Source organism: Antechinus flavipes, chromosome 3 (assembly GCF_016432865.1).
Source record: "Antechinus flavipes isolate AdamAnt ecotype Samford, QLD, Australia chromosome 3, AdamAnt_v2, whole genome shotgun sequence".
In the NCBI taxonomy this organism is placed as follows: Eukaryota; Metazoa; Chordata; class Mammalia; order Dasyuromorphia; family Dasyuridae; genus Antechinus; species Antechinus flavipes.
The window spans coordinates 234,740,668-234,758,856 of record NC_067400.1 but is presented as its reverse complement, the minus strand read 5'-3'; the positions used below and the strand labels follow the sequence as shown (position 1 = coordinate 234,758,856).

General features: G+C 36.2%; 1 protein-coding gene across 4 annotated transcripts in view; it reads left to right on the top strand.

Annotated features, from left to right (window-relative positions):
* Positions 1–18,189, top strand: part of VWA3B (von Willebrand factor A domain containing 3B) — a 230,197-nt gene that overhangs the window by 182,582 nt on the left and 29,426 nt on the right. For all 4 annotated transcript variants that reach the window (XM_051984663.1, XM_051984661.1, XM_051984662.1 and 1 more), the window contains 3 exons: positions 5,166–5,271; positions 15,627–15,751; positions 17,913–18,050. In XM_051984663.1, the coding sequence (XP_051840623.1) occupies positions 5,166–5,271; positions 15,627–15,751; positions 17,913–18,050 (369 nt within the window). The remainder of the gene's footprint in view (positions 1–5,165; positions 5,272–15,626; positions 15,752–17,912; positions 18,051–18,189) is intronic.

Below are 18,189 nucleotides of genomic sequence, written 5' to 3'. Positions count from 1 at the left end.
CCAGACCCCCTCATCATCCAGGGAATCCTCTGTTATGGAGAAGAAGCCTGCTGTCCCTCCCACTCCAACCACAACAAACAGCCAACCAACTGCCAAGGAAGGGAAACCTCGGCCCAAATCCTCAAGATTATCCTCAGCTTCTAAACCACCTTATCTCTCAAGTCATCCAAGGAGATCATTATCAGTGGGAGCACATCGTTTAGAAAAGAGAGCATCTGTCCCTATTCCCAGCCACACCAACAGTCCTGCCAGGAGGAGGGTAAGCTCGAGGTTATCATTGGGAACCCAGGACTTTGGAGTAGCCGTTCCCCACCCTCCCACCCTCACATTTCCACCAGTCGTTCTCCTCTGAAGACCTGGAAGAGAAAGCTCTTGTTCAGCGCCATGAAATTGTTCAGCGTCAGAAAGTGAAGCGGTTTGATTAATGGAAATGGATCCAAAGAAGATGTGTCATTGCCCCCTAACGGCCCTGATACCTTTCACCTCCTAGCTGAAATGTCCTATCTTTGGGGTCTTCCCCCATTAGAACGTAAATTTCTTAAGGGTCGATACTCTAGAATTAGCCATTTGGACACAGTGAGAGAACAGCATTCATTCACTTAATCATTTTAGACTTGAGTGGCTCGCTCAGGGTCACATAACCAGTCAGAGAAGCCAGGTCCCCCTTCCTGAGGCTGGCTGACACTCTTAACTATTAGAGCCTCCTTGCCTACAAAATGGAAACTGTTGTCCAGGCATTTTTCAGCTGACTCTTTGTGATCCTATTTGGGGGTTTTCTCAGGAAAGATGTGGTTGTGGTTTGCCATTTCCTTCTCCAGCTAATCTTACAGATGAGGAAACTGAGGCAAATGGGGTGAGGGAGTGACTTGTCTAAGCTAATAAGTTTCTGAGGATAGATTTGAACTCAGGAAGATGAGCCTTCCTGACTCCTATATACACACACATATATATACATGCACATTGATGAATATCCATAGATATATACACATAACACACAGACATAAATATACAACACACATACATACATGTGTATATATGGGAAGCTAGGTGCTGTAATGAATAGAGTACCCCCAATTGCTCTAAATTGTAATCTAGGTATGAAGCCTTTATAAGTAAGGATGATCCTCTCAAGACAAATTCTCCAGAATGTAATAATGAGAATAGCCATATCAACAACAATAAGAACCAGCATTTATATATCAAAAGTTTGCAAAGTATTTTGCATATATTACAAAGTTTAGCCAAGTGGGTTTGGAGTCAGAAAGATGTTCAAATCAAGCTCAGACACTTAATTGCTGTGTGACAGTGGACAAGTCATTTAACCCATTTGCCTCAGTTTACTCAACTGTAAAATAGGAATAATTGTGGGGATCAAATGAGACAATATTTGCTAAACTTATATATAGTACAGCGTCTAGGGCATAGTAGGTACTTAACAAATGTTTCCTGCCTGCCTGCCTGCCTGCCTGCCTGCCTGCCTTTTTTCCCCTCCTTTCTCTCATTTGATCTCCCCTTTAAGGAAGGTGCCCTTTTTATCCCTTTTATGTTTGGCCGTTAATCACCTTCTTGTTTCCTTTACGGACTTGGTATAAAAATCCCCAAATGATAAACTAATGCTTTTGTTTTTGTCTTTTTAAAGTGGCATAACTGCACCAGAGAAAGAAGCCCAGATATTTTCAGACTCCTTAAAGTTTAATTTTAATTTGTACAGAAATTTGCCTCATAAATTAGAGAAAGCTCCTCAAGTATATGTGGCTTAAGTGAGACTAAAAAAGAGATACATTTAATTTCTTTCTAAACTGAAGTAATATTTTAAAAGGCAGCTTCAGGGCCACAAATAACATTTGCTGTACCTGTGAAACAAATCCTTTCCTGAAGATGTCACTTTGTAAAGGACTGAACCTTTGTCTGCTTTACTGGGAAATAGCTTTGTTGCCCAATCTCTGACTGGGAGGAGTGCCTCTTCTTCCTTGATTTATTTGAGTAATTCAAGAGGTGGCAAGGTTAATGATCTCTGTAGGAAAAAAAGAGAAAAAAGAAAAATCAATTCATCTAGGATGGAGCCCAAAATAAGTCTGTTTTTGCTTTGCAGCCATTTCACTCACACACACACAATACATACATACATATATACACACATACACATGACATATATACAGATACAAACATATATTCACACCTATATACATAGATATGAGATATACATATTTATATATACACATGCACATCGATGAACATCTATAGATGTATACACATAACACACAGACATACATATATGTATATATGGGAAGCTAGGTGGTGCAATGAATAGAGTACCAGAGATTGACACATCTTCCTGTATTCAAATCTGGCTTCAGACACTTACTATTTGGTTGACTGCACAAGTTACTTAACTCTGTCTGCCTTTATTCCTCCTCTTGTGAAATAAGCTGAAAAAGGAAATGGCAAACCATTTTGCCAAGAAAACCCCAAATGAGGTCACAACGAATTGGGAACAAATGAAAACAAATGACTGAATATCAATATGTGTGTGTATGTGTGTGTGTGTGTGTGTATATATATATATATATATATATATATATATACATACATATATGCATGTGTATATGTCTGCATATATACATGTGTGTGTGTGTGTGTGTGTGTGTGTGTGTGTATAATCACCTAATGGCTGGTTAGAAGTGAATGAATACCCACTTTTCTCTTTGATAAAGGTTTTTTCTTTCATTCAATACCCATTCCTTCCAAGATGTCTTGGGGAGTCAGAACCAGGACAGGACAGAGGCTAGCCTTTTTCACTAGCCTAACCAGTTTCTCCCATATTTTTGAGTGCAGTGGTGTATTACGCTGCTATAGAAAATTGAAGGAAAGATTTGCTGAATTTAAGTGGATCCTTTCCACAAAGAGAGCAGATGCAACAAAGGTTCTTTTGCCTCTTGTTTAGCTGTAATGGTGCTTTTCCAAAGACTGGCAGAAGAGGCTGGTGGTGGTTGTTGCTTTGCGGTTAATTTTCCCAGCAGGATGCAGTCCTGAGAGTGGTATCACTATGGCAACTGTCCATGCTTTCCTGCAGGATTCCAAAGGTTTGGGATCAACTTCCAGCTGGGACAGATCGTGCCAAGCTAAGAATGATGGGAAGGGGAGGCTGGGCTTGCTTAGAATGTGATGCTTTAGTGTTCATTCATACATTCATCATTCACTGAGGAACACATTTTATGTTGGGACTATGGGAAATAGGAAGATGAAAAAGATTTACCACCATCTTAATTTTCCTGCAGCTAGACAGTTATATCTAGCTGGATACAATTCTGTTTGCTAATTTGAATTTATGCTTTGCCAATCACATATGTGTGTGTTTCATGGCAAGCTGCCTTGTGTTTGTACAAGTTCTTTGTCCCCATTCTTTGAGGTAAAACAAAAATTGTATGGCTTTGTGGACAGAATGTTGGATTTGTAAGGCAACAAAACTAGTTCCAGTGATGTCTAAGACATTTAATTAAGTGATCCTAAGCAAGCCTCTTAACTTCTGCTTACCTCAGCTTTCTCATCTGTGAAATGGGCATAATATCACCACCTTCTCAAGGCTGTTGTGAGGACTAAATGAGATAGTTATAGCATTTTGCAAATAAAAATAAATATTATATATGGATATAGATAAATACAGATATAGACATAGATATATGTAAATATAAATCGTACCTATTATTGTGACTTCTTGAAAGAAATTTGGAGTTCAGAGATCTTCACCATCTTCTTGACTCTTTATGAGTGCTTTGAGTCTTTCTTCATGGTTCCCACCCTCCATTAGTATGTATGTGATCAATGTTATTCTCTTACGGGCTGACGAGTTTCAAGGAGAATTCAGCCAACTCTCAATTATCTGTGCTCATGGGGAACAAAAGTAGCATGAATCACTGAAATCTACAATCTCCAAATCTGATTTGGACCATAAATTCAATCTAAGCCCCCAAGAAACCCTGACACTGATTGCTGGCAAAGGCATGAAATTTACTGTTCTAAATTTCATCTCCCCACCTCCCTTTATAGGAGAGCAATAAACTAGCCACAAAATTAGCAATGAAAAAGAAGAAAATGGGAGAAGCATGGGGGAGCATAGATAATATAATCACTGCCTGATTTAAACAATCAAGAATAGAGCCTGCTTCCCCTCTTTATGACAGTGATCAATAGGGCTCACTCAATTTTATTCTTTCCAGACTTTTAATGTGGGATTTGGGAGGTGGGAAGAATCAAGTTTGGGTTACTGGTATTCTTGGTTAGCTTAACCACTGATTTGGTTTTTTTTTTGCTGTTTATTGTTTATCTTGTTCTACTCTTCATGACCCATTTGGGGTTTTCTTGGCAGAGACATTGCAGTGGTTTGCCATATTATTTTATAAATGAGGAAACTAAAACAAGGTTAAGTAACTTGCCCAGAGTCACACAAATAACTTAAGGACAGATCTGAACTCAGAAAGATAAAGAATCTTGACTCCAGGTCTGGAACTCTTATCCACTGTGCCACCTAGCTGCTCTTTCTTTGTTTATTCTCCTCCATATTCTATATGGAAGAAACTGCTGATGACTGCACTGCAAACAAACTCAGATGTGATCATGTTAAACCATAATCATTTCAAGAAATTATCAAATACTCTGTTCTAGTCACTCTGCTAGCTACTGATCATACAAAGTGAAAAAAGATGGATTCTTAACTCTCAAGAAGCTTACAGTCTACTGGATTTTTTTTTTTTCCATACGAGAGGCAGTCTGACTCAGTGAAAAGAACCCTAATTCTGAAATTAGGGCACCTGGGTTCAAATCCCAAGTCTTAATTTTAATTGCCTTTTTGACTTTAGGGAGGGCACCTCTCTTTCCAGAAGTCTATTTTTGTCATTTGTAAAGTGAGGGAATTGGGTTCAATGACCTGGATATATATGGGTAGGTAAGTGTGGATGTGTATATGTGTGAGAGAAACATGTGTGTGTATATATATGTATATGTGGGAGGTGTGTACTTAATAGATGAACACATAGAATATTTGCTATATAATTTACAATATTTTCAAGTCTTTAGAGATTTTGCATATATTAATTGTTTTTACCATTACTGCATCAAATTTTGTATAATCATTCTATATCTCTGCTTTTTTTTTTTAAATCCTACAGAAATCACAACAAAGCCAAGGAAAGAAATTCAAAAACAAAAGAGTCGATCCTCTCAAAGGCCAGAAAGTTATTGCAAGATCAGAGGAAAATGGCTTTTACTTTCCAGGTAGACTTTGTATTTTGAAAGTTCCTAAGGTACAATAAGGTAGTTAGGTGGCACAAAGGATAGAATATGCAGGTATTCTGGAGTCAAGAAAACTCATTTTCCTAAATTCAAATCTGACTTGAGACATTTACTAACTGTGTGACCCTATATAACTTGGCCAAGTCATATAACTGTTTGCCTCAGTTTCCTCATTTGGAAAAGGAAGATGGTGAACCATTGCAGTGTCTTTGCCAAGAAAACCCCAAATGGAGTCACAAAGAGTTAGACATGACAAAAGATAGCAAAAGATAACTCCAAGATAGATTAAAAAAAAAGTGATAACATAGATTGTAGGCATTATATTATTTAGACAGCCTCAGAATGATATTTACTCTTAATTGCACAGGAATAGATTATGCAGTTTGTGGATTATTGAAGCCTTCTTGTCTCCTGTTGGCTACCTTCCTGTCATTCCCCTGCTCAAATAGTGTTTCCCTCTTCCTGTGAAAAGTAAAACAAACCAAAAAAAAAAAACCCCAAAAAGAACACTTAAATCTATCTCTTTACCAATGCATTTGCAGATTCAACTGTGCATGGAGGATAAAATTCTTAGGTCAAATCAGTTTGGGGTGTTTTCCTTAGATTTAATATAATTATGCTATCCCTAGCACAAGGCAAACTTCATTACAAGGTGTTGTGACTACCTGTCTAATTTCATTGGTTACATTTTTGTTTGGTGCTATTGATTATTGACTAATAGCTGAAACTCCTGATTGCACAGAGGAGAAAGTTGTATAGATGATTTCATCTAGAATCAACAGATTTGTTTGTTACTGGTCCCTTAGTAATGAATTGACATTGATTAATGGTTAATTTCCAAACTTCAAAATTAAGCTCAATTTTGCCTTATTAAATCTCCTTGGTACAAGGTGCAATGCTGGGTAAGTGAAAGATTGGGGTACAAAACAAAGTTTGTTTTTTAAGTAGTTCTTGCCCTCAAGAAGTTTATGGGCTAATAGAGGATATCATTAGCCATCTCTCTCAGCTTAAAATGAAGTTTGGGCTTTTTGTTGCTGTTGGTTGGTCTTGTCTGACTCTTGGACCTCATTTAAAGTTTTCTTGGCAAGATAATGAAGTGGTTTGCCATTTCCTTCTCCAGAAGAGGTTGGGCTTAAATGACCTCTTAAGTTAACAATCCTATCATCCTAAAATCAAATAAGCTAGACCATGCATGGGACAGTAATGAGAAGAATTAGCTTTGGAAGCTAGAGGTCTAGCTTTGGAGTCTCATTCAAGACCTGCCTCAGACCCATATTAATTGGGTGACCTAAGCAAATCACTTAACCTCTCAATGCCTTTAGATACTTCTCTGTTGGCTATTACTTAATAGACAATGAGTGAAAGACATTTCCACACTATTGAAATAAATAACAGATTTAAAAAAAAGATATTACAAGTTAGAGCTTCGATTAAAAAGAATATAAAGACAGATAGAGTGACCTGAGAGATTTAAGGAAGGAGAGAGAAAAGGCTCACCTTTAGGACAAAGATCTTGGGCTTTGAGCTGCTCTACTTCCTAATGGCTCAGAAAAGATGTGTGGATCTTCTGAGAAGGGAATTTATGAAAAAGGATCTTTCCAGAAGCCATGATGACTGATGCAGATGAACTCTATAATTATCTGGGAAATCTGAGCAGGTTGGAATTGTTAACTCTGTAGGTCAGTGCCCTCTAGATCAGGACCTAGACCTATTTCTTAACAGAGATTTCCAGGACTTTGTCATTAATGCGGTCCTCAGTGGGAGATGGAAGTGTTTCTGTTGGGGAGAGGATTCCTGACAAGTTGGTGTTTTATTTGCATATGAGCACAGCTGTCCTGCACAAAGTGTATTAGGCCTCTGGCAACACCATCTAAATCATCAGATAAAATGTAATTCCAGAATCTCTCTTTACCAAGGAGGACAGCTAGAGACAGATATCAGCTGGATTTTTTTCAGTTCCCAGAGGGCAGATGTGGGGCTGACAACTGGAACAATTTGATTTGTAAACTTAGAAAATTTGCCTTGGAACTTAGTTTGTGAGAACAAATATGGAATCATGGTTTAAAAAGGGGGGCCTATCAGTTTATATCTTGTAAACCAGTCTTGAAGCAAAGGGAAGGCCGAAAAGAGATGCTTGGGACCTATGTTTTCTTTCTGTAACTGTAGAAAACCTTCTTAGGGGTTGAAAAAGCTGCTCCTGATTTATTCAGCTTGGTGTTTATAAAACCAATTGAAAATAATTTGAAAGACAAACAGTAAGGCTGAAGCAATTTGGACTCCAACCTGCTGGCTCAGCATCAAGTTATAGCATTTTGGGACTATAATGGTCCAGAAGAAAGAATGCTGCATTTGGAGTCCAAAGACCTGATTTTGAATCCTAGTTCTGGCCCTTATTAACTTTCCAACCTTGGAGGAGAAAAATCCTGATTTCCTCATTGCCAAAATGAGGGGCTTGAACTCAGTGACCTCCAAGGGCTTTACCAGCTCTGGATCTTTTAATAGTTTCAAAGTTAATCAGATCATAGGAACATATGTTCTGAGTTAGAAAGGACCTCATTGGCCATAATCCAACTCTTTCATTCTACAGATGAGAAAATTAAGCCAGGAAAGGCTTAGTGACTTGTATAAGATCACATGGATAGTAAAGGAAAGATTCTGATTCCAAGGCCATTGCTCTTTGCTCTGGTCAGTCAACCAGTAAATCAGTATTTATTAAGAGCCTTTCAGAAACCATGCTAAACACTAGCCTAACACATATCTGAAGCAAATTATTCAGTCTTCATTTTGAAGACCTCTTTTGACTTGAGAGCCAGAGCATCTCCCTTTAGGTACTCCCGATTCTTAGGAATCTTTTCTCATACTTAACTGATCTGCCTCTAATTTCTGTGCAATGCTCCTCTTAATTTTAATCTCTGGAACTAAGTGGAATAAGTTTTCCCACAAGATAAGCCTTCAAATACTTGAAGATATTACCTACCATGTTCACCCATACTAGGTCTGTTTTTCTGTAGAGTAAAAAAATCACCCCAGTAAATAATAATAGTTTACTGCTTTAGTTTTTTAGAAAAAATTTGAAGAGAAAAATATTTGAGCTCTTCACATAGTAGTTGTGAGCTAAGAAAATGAAAGAGAAACCAATTCTGCCTGATTGTGGATAGCATATTCAACCTGTGCATGAAAAGGAACCTCACCCCCACCCCCACTCTTCTCAACTCCTACAAATAATCATTGGAGGAAACCTTCAATAAAGAGGAACACAATTAAGTCTTGAAGCAAACCATTCTATTTTTGGAGAACCCTAATTACTGGAAAATCTTTCCTAAAATCAAACCCAAATTTGCCTCTTTGCTACTTTTCTATTTATCCCCCTCAGCCCGAAGCAGAACAAATTCTAATCTCCATGTAACAGTTCTTCAAATACTTGAAAAATGCTATCTGCATTCATTCCCAAGTTTCCTCCTTTCTAGGTTGAATCTCCTTATTTCCATCAACCATTCCTTTTATGATATGAATCCAAGTTCTTTTTATCATACTGATTGTCTTTTGAACATACTCGATTTATTCTTTCTCTGTGTGTAAAAACACACATAACACATCTTGTATTTAGTTGTTTTTCAGTTACCTCCCCTTTAGATTGTAAATTCTATGAGGTAGAGGACATTTTTTCTTTTTCCTTTTTTTTTTTTTTTTTTTTTGGTTGCCCCAGGGCTTAGCCTAGAACACAGCAAGTGATTAATTAATACATGAGTTTACTTCATTTCTAAAGTTTAGTATGTGGAAATGAACAGACTTTTCCAGATGAATCTGACCAAGGTAGTCTGGCTGAATTAGGCTGAATTATCACCATCTAATTTCTTTCTTTCTTAATGTAGACCCAGATGAGCATTAGTTTTCTTGCATGCTGCTCAATATTGTTGATTCATATTGGTCCTTAAACTTTTTCCTTTCAGGACTCCTTTTCACTGGAGAAATTTTTACACAATCCTGGGAGTATGTCTATAAAATAGGTATACAAATCAAATATTTACTCATAACAAATCATAATTTTGTGACCCCTGCATTCATTTATGAAACCCATATGGAATTGCAAACCACAGTTTAAAAAAACTGGGCTCTAAAGCCCTCAGAAAAAGACAAAATTTTTTTTAGACAAATTGCTACTTAGCCATGCCTCCCTATCTTGAACTTGTGAAATTGATTTTTGAATCTAAGAAAAAGATTTTACATTTTTCCTTATTAAACCTTAAATTAATTATAACAACTTAAAATTATTTTTTCGCTTCTTTTCTCATGTGATTAATGGTACAGCTGTTTTGGCCTTGGTGTCCATGATTACCTAATACAGAAACCATTTAGGGGAAAATTTAAAAGAAAATCAATTTAGTAAGCATCTAATCAAATTTGAAAATATCTGATAGGTAACAAGTTACTAAAAGATTGTTTAATTGGATTGTTACTTTTAAAAACCTGCTCTGTGTTCATAAGCATAGCTTTTTGGAAAGTGCTTGAATTTTCTAGAATATTATTATGACTTTTTAAAGCTTCATAAGATTTTTTGAAACTTTTTTTGCCTGCATCATTGTTATTGAGAAGAATTTTGAAAAGATAGTATTTTGGTAATTTTAGGATATTTTTCATTGAAAACTTTAAAATCATCTTTGGTGTTAATGAATTAGTTTAATAGAGGCAGTAATTGGGATAGTGGTAAACTAACTCAGAATGAGGCTGGGCCAAATCCAATTAGCCAGCATGTATTAAGGTCTTACAATATTCTAGGCATTGTGCTAAAAATGTGTATTAAAAATTGTTATACTACCAATAGCACTTTAAAGTTTACAAAGTGCTTTCAACATACAATCACTGTATAGGGTAGGTACTTTGATTATCCCCATTTTTGCAGGTTGCAGGTTGACTAAGGGATTTAAATCCAAATCTAGTCTGATGTAGGATTTAAACAAATCTCTACAGGCTTGTTGGAAGGATCAAATGAGATCATCTATGTTTATAAAGTAACTTTAAAAAAAAAAAAACTATAGAACTTCACAAAAACTTAAAAGATTATGTAACTCTCAGCTATCTTTTAAGGTATGGATTCAAAACCTGGCTCTGACACTAATTACCTGTGTGATCTTGAGGAGATTACTTCTCTCCCAGAGTCTTTCTTCCCTCATCTGTAAAATGAGGGCCTGAAAAATCTCTAAGGTATTATCTTCTGCATGATCTAATTGCCTAAGGCAACATACATTTGGTTTGGTTATTTCAAACATGGGCAGCTAGCTAGGTGGTGCAATGGCTAGAGAATGGAATCAGGAAGAGACTCAAATGTGGCCTTAAACTCTTAACTAGCAATGTGATCATGGGTCAGTCACTTAACCCTTTCTGCCTCAGTTTCCTCACCTGTAAAATGGACTGGAGAAGGAAATGATGAAATACTACATATTCTCTGCCAAGAAAACCCCAAATTGGGTCACAAAGAGTTGGATACAGCTGAAAAGTGACTGAACAACATTTCAAACATCTCCATGACCGCAGCAAGGATTTTCATATACTAGAGGGAATCAGCAATTGTTAGTTAAATGAACTGAGTGCTTCTCCCAACTATGCCGTAGTTTGGTTTGCTCACCACATGGAAAAACAGTATGAGAAGGACACACAATTGCTTGTCTCCCTAGACAACAGTGAAAAATAGGAGAGGCTGTGTGGCTGACTGAAAGTCAGAGACTCAAGATTATCAGTTTATAGACCTAGATACGGAAAGAATCTTATAGATATTCCACTTACTCACTTTAACAGATGAGCAAAGACCGACCCAGGGAGAGAAAAAAAAACCTCAAGATCACACAGGTGATAAATGTCAGAGCCAGGATTTGAATCCATATTTTAAAGGATAGTTGACAGTTATATAACATTTTAAGTTTCTATAGTTTAGTTTTATTATATTTATAATATATATGTTTATGTTTAACATATATTTATATATATATATTATATATATAGCTTTTTTACACAGAAGACCTTATTTGATCTTACAAAAAGTCTCAGGAGGTGATACTATAGATATCTTAATTTTAAAGATGGAGATGAGGTTCAGAGAGATTGAATTATTTGCTCATGGTCATTTTATTAGAAGGGAGAGATGGGCTATGACTATAGCTTCCTGATTAGTCATCTAACTGGCTATACTGATTTGAGTCTAGTACTGATTCCAGATGTGTGATCCAGGGTTAATTTCTTAACCTTAGGAGATCAGAGCTATAATATGACATAAAGTCTTAGCTGACTTCAAGCCCTCTTCCTGATCCATACCAGCTGCATAACCCCAGGCAAGTTTTATTTCATTTTATCTCCCTTAGCCTCAGTTCCTTCATCTGTAAGATAGGATGCTTGGACTTGAAAGAACCTCTAAACTTTCTAGCTCTAAATCATGGGCCCTGAGATTCTTTCAATGCCACCAGGCAATTTTCCTGGGAGTATAACTTACGAAGAGATACTGGATTGGTTGGAATGGTTCTCACATACTTAGGAAATACTTAGATCCAGACCATCTATTCTGACCTGCATATCCCTCCATTCCTAATTAAAGAGGACAATTTATCTCACAGTGTTATTATGAGGATAATACTTTGTAAAGCTTAAAAGATTATATAATCATCTTATTGGAATACTCTTTATTTTTTCTAATCTGCAAAAAAATACACTCCCTCCACTTTAGTAATACTGCATCATTGGGGGTTTTTTAACATTTTTTTTTAATTTCAAATTCCAAATTCTCTCCCTCTTGCCTCCCTCCCATCCATGGAGAAGGCAAGCATAGAGTCCCCATTCTATATGTGATTTCTATATTCGCCACATCATACTGTTTTTATAGGTAATGGGCCCTCTCTGTAAGATGCCATGTCTGAGCTAGGCAGAGATGCCAGATTGGAGTAGGAAGAATAATGAAAGAATCTCTATAACTGATTGGCTCTATTTGACCTTAGGCTTGTAACTGGTCTCCTTTAGTTATCAACAGCTGTAAAATGGAGATTGCCCCTACATACTTACTGACTTCCCGTGGCAATTATAAGGAGTAACTGTAGGACCGTGTCTAAAACATCACAGAAACTTCAGCTCTTGTTTTGTCTACACTCTTAAGCTCCACTTTTGGGAGAGGGAGGAGTGGTTTAACTGGGTTTTGTCATTGATTAGAATTGAATTGATCTCTTTCTGGTAGCCCATCTGAAAGTATTTTTATCTCTTTAACAGCCAACAAAGTACCTGGCATATAGTAGGTATTTAATATTACTTAGTTGGTTGGTTATTTTATTTAGACTCATTTAAAATCAAGTTTAATATTTCAGTCCAAAAATTACAGGAGGGAAAGGGGGGTTGAGTTAAAAAAAAATACCTTGGCCTCCTTGTAACACTAAATGAAATGAGATATTTGGGCTGAGGTCAAGGCAGAAAATCAACACCTGGTTTCTTTTGTAGCAAATAAACTTAGTTTGCCAAGGCTACATGGGGCTGTAAGAGGGTGGTCATGGTCAGGATGCCAGATGTGTTGTTCTGGAGGACAATGGGGACTTGTATACACATTTTCTATCTATGAAAGGAATTTTGTGCACAACTGTAGCTGCTGTGTTAAGTATATCTGTTTCTAAAATGTCCCTTAAAAATTACAACCCCCTTTTAATGGGGAGCATAAATTCCATTAGGCTAAATGCCAGACCCCCTCAACCTCAGCCCAGGAATTTTCTTTTTCTATTACAGTGCCCTCTTTGATTACAGCTACACCACAAGGGAACATTCAGCATTTTTAGCTTCTTAATTATTTTTAGTTGTAAATTTGGGCACAGAGGGCACATTGGTTTATTTAACCTGGTCATCTTTCCCATTTTTCTACCATTAGAGGTTTTATTCCACTTGGAGAAAAGGATTCTGGGGAAAGCATAGTTTTCTTTTCCTAGTTGTCACAACTGGAAAAATACCTATTTTTATCCAGAAAGACTGATATAAGTAAAGGATACTAAAAGAGATGAATAAAAAATAGGCTTCTCCAAAAATGGACATAGTAAGTTTCCCATCACTGGTGGTTATTAGGTGGAAGCTGGTTCCATTTGTCAGGGATGTTGAAGAGATTCCTGTTTAGAAACAGTTTGAACTTGACTGACCTCTGTGGTCCCTTATAGCTTCTGTAAATTATATGAGTGGAAGGCAAAAAGACCTAGATGAAAGGATCACATGTACATGTACATAAGAATAATCTTTTTTTATCAAGAAGAATATTTGTTTTGTGGTGATTGTCTGATTCTTCATGAGCCCATTTGGGGTTTTTTGGCAAAGATACTGGAGTGATTTGTCATTTCCTTTTCAAGATCTTTTTACAGATGTAAAAAACAAATTTTTACAGATTTGCCTTCTTTTACTGAGGCAAAGAAACTTAAGTGATTCTCATCCAGGGTCACATACAGCTAGGAAATGTCTGAGGTGGGATTTGAACTCAGGAAGATGAACCTTCTCTGATTCTTGTCCTGACACCCTATCCACTATATCTAGTAGCTCCAAATATTTGCTGCTACTCAGCATATTCTCTAGGCCTGTGTTCATTTATCTGGGTACCTACTCCTCTCACTAATATTTTATAAGCAAAGTTTATAAAATGCTTATGTCTATCCAGTTGTAAAATATTGTATCAGGCTAAAAAAAGATAAGTTGTTCTTCCAAAGGTTCTTACCTGAGTTCAATTCTACCTGGCAGTTCTTAGGAAAAAAAATCAGTAAGCTAGAATATGCTAGTTGAGGACAACCAGGATAGTGAGGAGCCTCAGGATCATTCCATAGGTGGATTGGTTCAAAGTGTATTGGTATACAAACCATTTCCCAATTGATAAATGATCAAAGGATATGAACAATTTTTTTCAGATGAGGAAATGAAAGTCATTTCTAGTCCTATGAAAAAATGCTCTAAATTGCTATTGATTAGAGAAATGCAAATTAAAACAACTTTGAAAAAAAAAACTAAATAAATTTTTTTAAAAAGACAACTCTGTGATACCACTTCATACCTTTCAGATTGGCTAAGCTAACAGGAAAGATAATGATAAATGTTGGAGGGGATATAGAAAAATTGGGACACTAATACATTGTTGATGGAGTTATGAAATGATCCAACCATTCTGGAGAGCAATTTGCAACTATATCCAAAGGATTATACATGCATATTTTATGATTCAGTGGCATATCTATTGGATCTGTATTTCAAAGAGATCATAAAAGAGGGAAAAGTACTCACATGGGCAAAAATGCCCACCAGTTGGAGAATAGCCAAATAAGTTATGGCATATTAGTGTTCTATAAGAAGTGAAGAGTAGGCTGATTTCAGAAAAGTCTGGAAAGACTTATATGAACTGATGCTAAGTGAAGGAGTAGAACCAAGAGAACATTGTACAGAGCAACAGGATTATGATGTGATAATCAACTTTGGTGGACTTGGGTCTTTTCAACAATGAAGTGATTCAAGGCAATTCCAATAGACTTGTGATGGAAAGTGTCATTGACATCCAGAGAGAATTAGAGAAATTGAATGTGGATTCAAAACATAATTTTCCAAAAAAGTGTATTGGTACATCAGTATATTAAGGATTATTTAGTCTAGAAAAGAAAAGACTTAGGGGGCAAACACTGTGGGTAGCTTTTAAGTATTTGATATGCTGTAATAATGAAGGGTGATCAGATTTGTTTTGTGTGGTTCCACAAAAAAAAGATGGAGATGGCAGAAAGTCAGACAAAGGCTCAAAGACTCTTGACTTCATAGCTATAAAGTTGGATGGGGCCCAGAGATGATCTATGCCAATCCATTCATTCTATAAATGAACACTAGAGGCCCAAAGAGATTTCTCCAAAGGATAAATTGTAGGAAGCACTGGAGGGGGGATTCAAATTTAAGTTCTTAAGTCTCTGCTGATAATTCTTTTCCATTGCATCATGATGAATGCAACACCTGAGGTAAGGAAAAACTCTCTAACAGTTAAAGCTGTCCAAAAGGAAAATGGGCTGCTTATGTTTCTCTTTATTTCAAGTCATTAGTTGATCAATCAGCAAACATGTATTAAACTCTATACTAAGTGTCAGGTATGCTATATACTGGAACTAGAAATACAAAGAATGAAATCTGCAAGCAAGTACTAAATATTAGTCTATGAAGATTCTTCTAATTTGAGATTCTGTGGTTCTTATCCATATGTATAGATAAAAAGACTGTTAAGAGACTAAGTGTTTATTTAGTGATCAACAGAATTCGTGGTTATCTGATGTAGAATGTAGGTTTCAAAAAAATTTTTTTAAATTGATTCATTTCAGGCACTGTGGTAAAATGTGTTAGCCCCACACATGCACTTGTGCAGTTCAAATATGGAGATGCTCAAGCTGTGCCCATTGTATTCATTACGCCTATGGGAGGTACCTTGCCTTGTCCAGTTCTACAGGTAGGAAAACAAGCAATTCTTTTAAACTACGTTTTTCTATTGTTCATTCTGTTCATTTGGCACAGCACAAAAGCTGCTGATGACATGCCACACTTGTGTTATTTAGTAAAATATGATTCTTTAATGACTATTGGTTGAAGAAATATTAGCTACTCTTTCTGTGGCTCAAAGTTATCATTTTATTCTTGCTAATTTATAGATGTTTAATTAATGCACATAATGTAAATATAAGCATATTGACTTGCCTTGCTAGAAATATTACCTTCTTTCCAACAAAATACAGGGTAACAGAGGGACTATAATTTGCCCGTGATTTATTATCTTTTCTTAAATTTACAAGAATAAATTAAAAGTAATTTATGATCAATGCAATCATTGTTTTCCCTTGGCATTATATTTAACTAACTATATCTTCTAGGCCTTAAAATATAATTAGCCCTCAAAAGCGTATATTATATTTGGATGGATAAAATTTGTGGTATCATCTAGTTATGAATTCATAAAAGATATTGTGGGTCTTATCCTCTATCCCCTACAATACCCTAATTCTAAATAGTAAATTGGTGATGTAAAAAGATGCAGAAGCAAGCTTTGGAAAGTTAAAATTTCACAATGATTTTCTGATTATATTCTTTGGTTGGTGAATTGGTAGTGGTTGAAGAGCAGTCTGTCAAAAAAAGTTTTGAATTCAGAGTTGTAAGGGACTTTTGTCAATTTCTAGTTTGGCCTCCTTAGCAAAGTACTTGGTACATTGTAAATGCTTAATAACTACTTACTGGTTAGTTGATCCCTGAGACAAACATCTTAGAAAAGCAGAATTTCAATGGAAATGATTTCTAATACAGCCTGTTCCATTTTGGGACATCTGTAATTGCTACCAACTCATTTCTTATAGAAAACTGAAATGTTCCTTGTGATTACTTTGATCAGTTTTTAGTAGTTTTTGCCATTCAGTTCAAATCAAGGACTTCCTCACTGGAAGATCCAAAGATTGAAAAAACATAATTCTTGACTTTAATAAGTGTATATTCTATTGAGAATAGGGAGTTATGACATATATGAAAATAAAAAAGTGGGATTTTTAAGGGCAAAGGAGATCCATACAAAATTCTCCAGGAAACCACTTTCAGTTGGGGATATCACTGATAAGATGACTCAAGGCAAGTCTATTGTTTTCCCAGCATGTCAGCCCTTCTGAGGTATAGGGGCTTTTAGGGTCAAAAGACTTGGATTCAGATATTGTATTGGTCATTTTCAACCTATGTATCCTCTGCACCTCAGTTATATCATTTGTGAAGTAAGGCATTTGGATCATATAATCTTCCAAGGGTCTCTTCTAGTGGTCATTGAAGGCATCCATTATTGATTGATATTGTTGAGTTGTTTCAGTCATGTCTAACGCTGCATGATACCATTGGAGGTTTTCTTAGCTAAGATAGTGCTTTGCCATTTTCTTTTCCAACTCTTTACAGATGATGAAACTGAGGCAAATGGGGCTAGGTGACCTCTCAGGATCATACAGCTAACTACTATCTGAGGTTAGCTTTGAACTGAGGAAGATGAGTTTTCTTGTCTTCAGGCTGGATATTCTATCCATCAAATATTCAAACCAGATATATCAAAAGATATTCATCTTAGTTCAGTCATCTCCTCTCCAGCCCACAAATTTACCCAACTCTTTGAACCATTCCCATTGTGTTAAATCCCATTCATTTCCTTTAGATGGACTTTAGTTTATCAATCTCTTTTTGAATGTGACTCTAGAAATTAATATAATGCTCCTGATAGAGTCTGACCAGCAAAGAGTACTGTGAAATTATTAAATTAACTGCTTGATGGTCTAGAAAAACTAATTTCTATTGCATAGGGATAGAGCCTGCCCACATGGTTTCACTTGAAAACCTCAGGGGAGGAAACTGCCTCTACCAATTCAGGTTGGTCTTTTCTCCTTTCTCTGCAACTAAATAATATTAGAGAATTGCCTACAATCATGAATTTAAATGATTTGCCCACAATCTTCCAGTCATGAGGCTGGCCCTTTGTCTTTCATATATGGTAATTAAAACTTTTCAAAAGCATTATGTTGCCTAAACTTTATGTAAAGATGATGTATTTATTCTAAAAGAGTATCATTCTATTCAAAATATATTCTTTTGTACAGGTTGGAGACTATGTATTTGCCAAAATTGTGATACGAAAAGGATATGATTTCTATGTTCCAGCTATTATTACAGCAATACCTGGTGAACATGAGCCATGTGACAGATTCTATACTGTTTTGAAGTGTAACAACAGAAGAGTAAGTGGGCATTCATCAACACAATGACACCAGGTTACAAGAGGTTATGGGAGAAAGGGAAAACAATATGAGAAATTGTCATTATAACAATAGACCTTGATACCTTCATGGTGGAAATTAAGAAAACTGTACTATAATC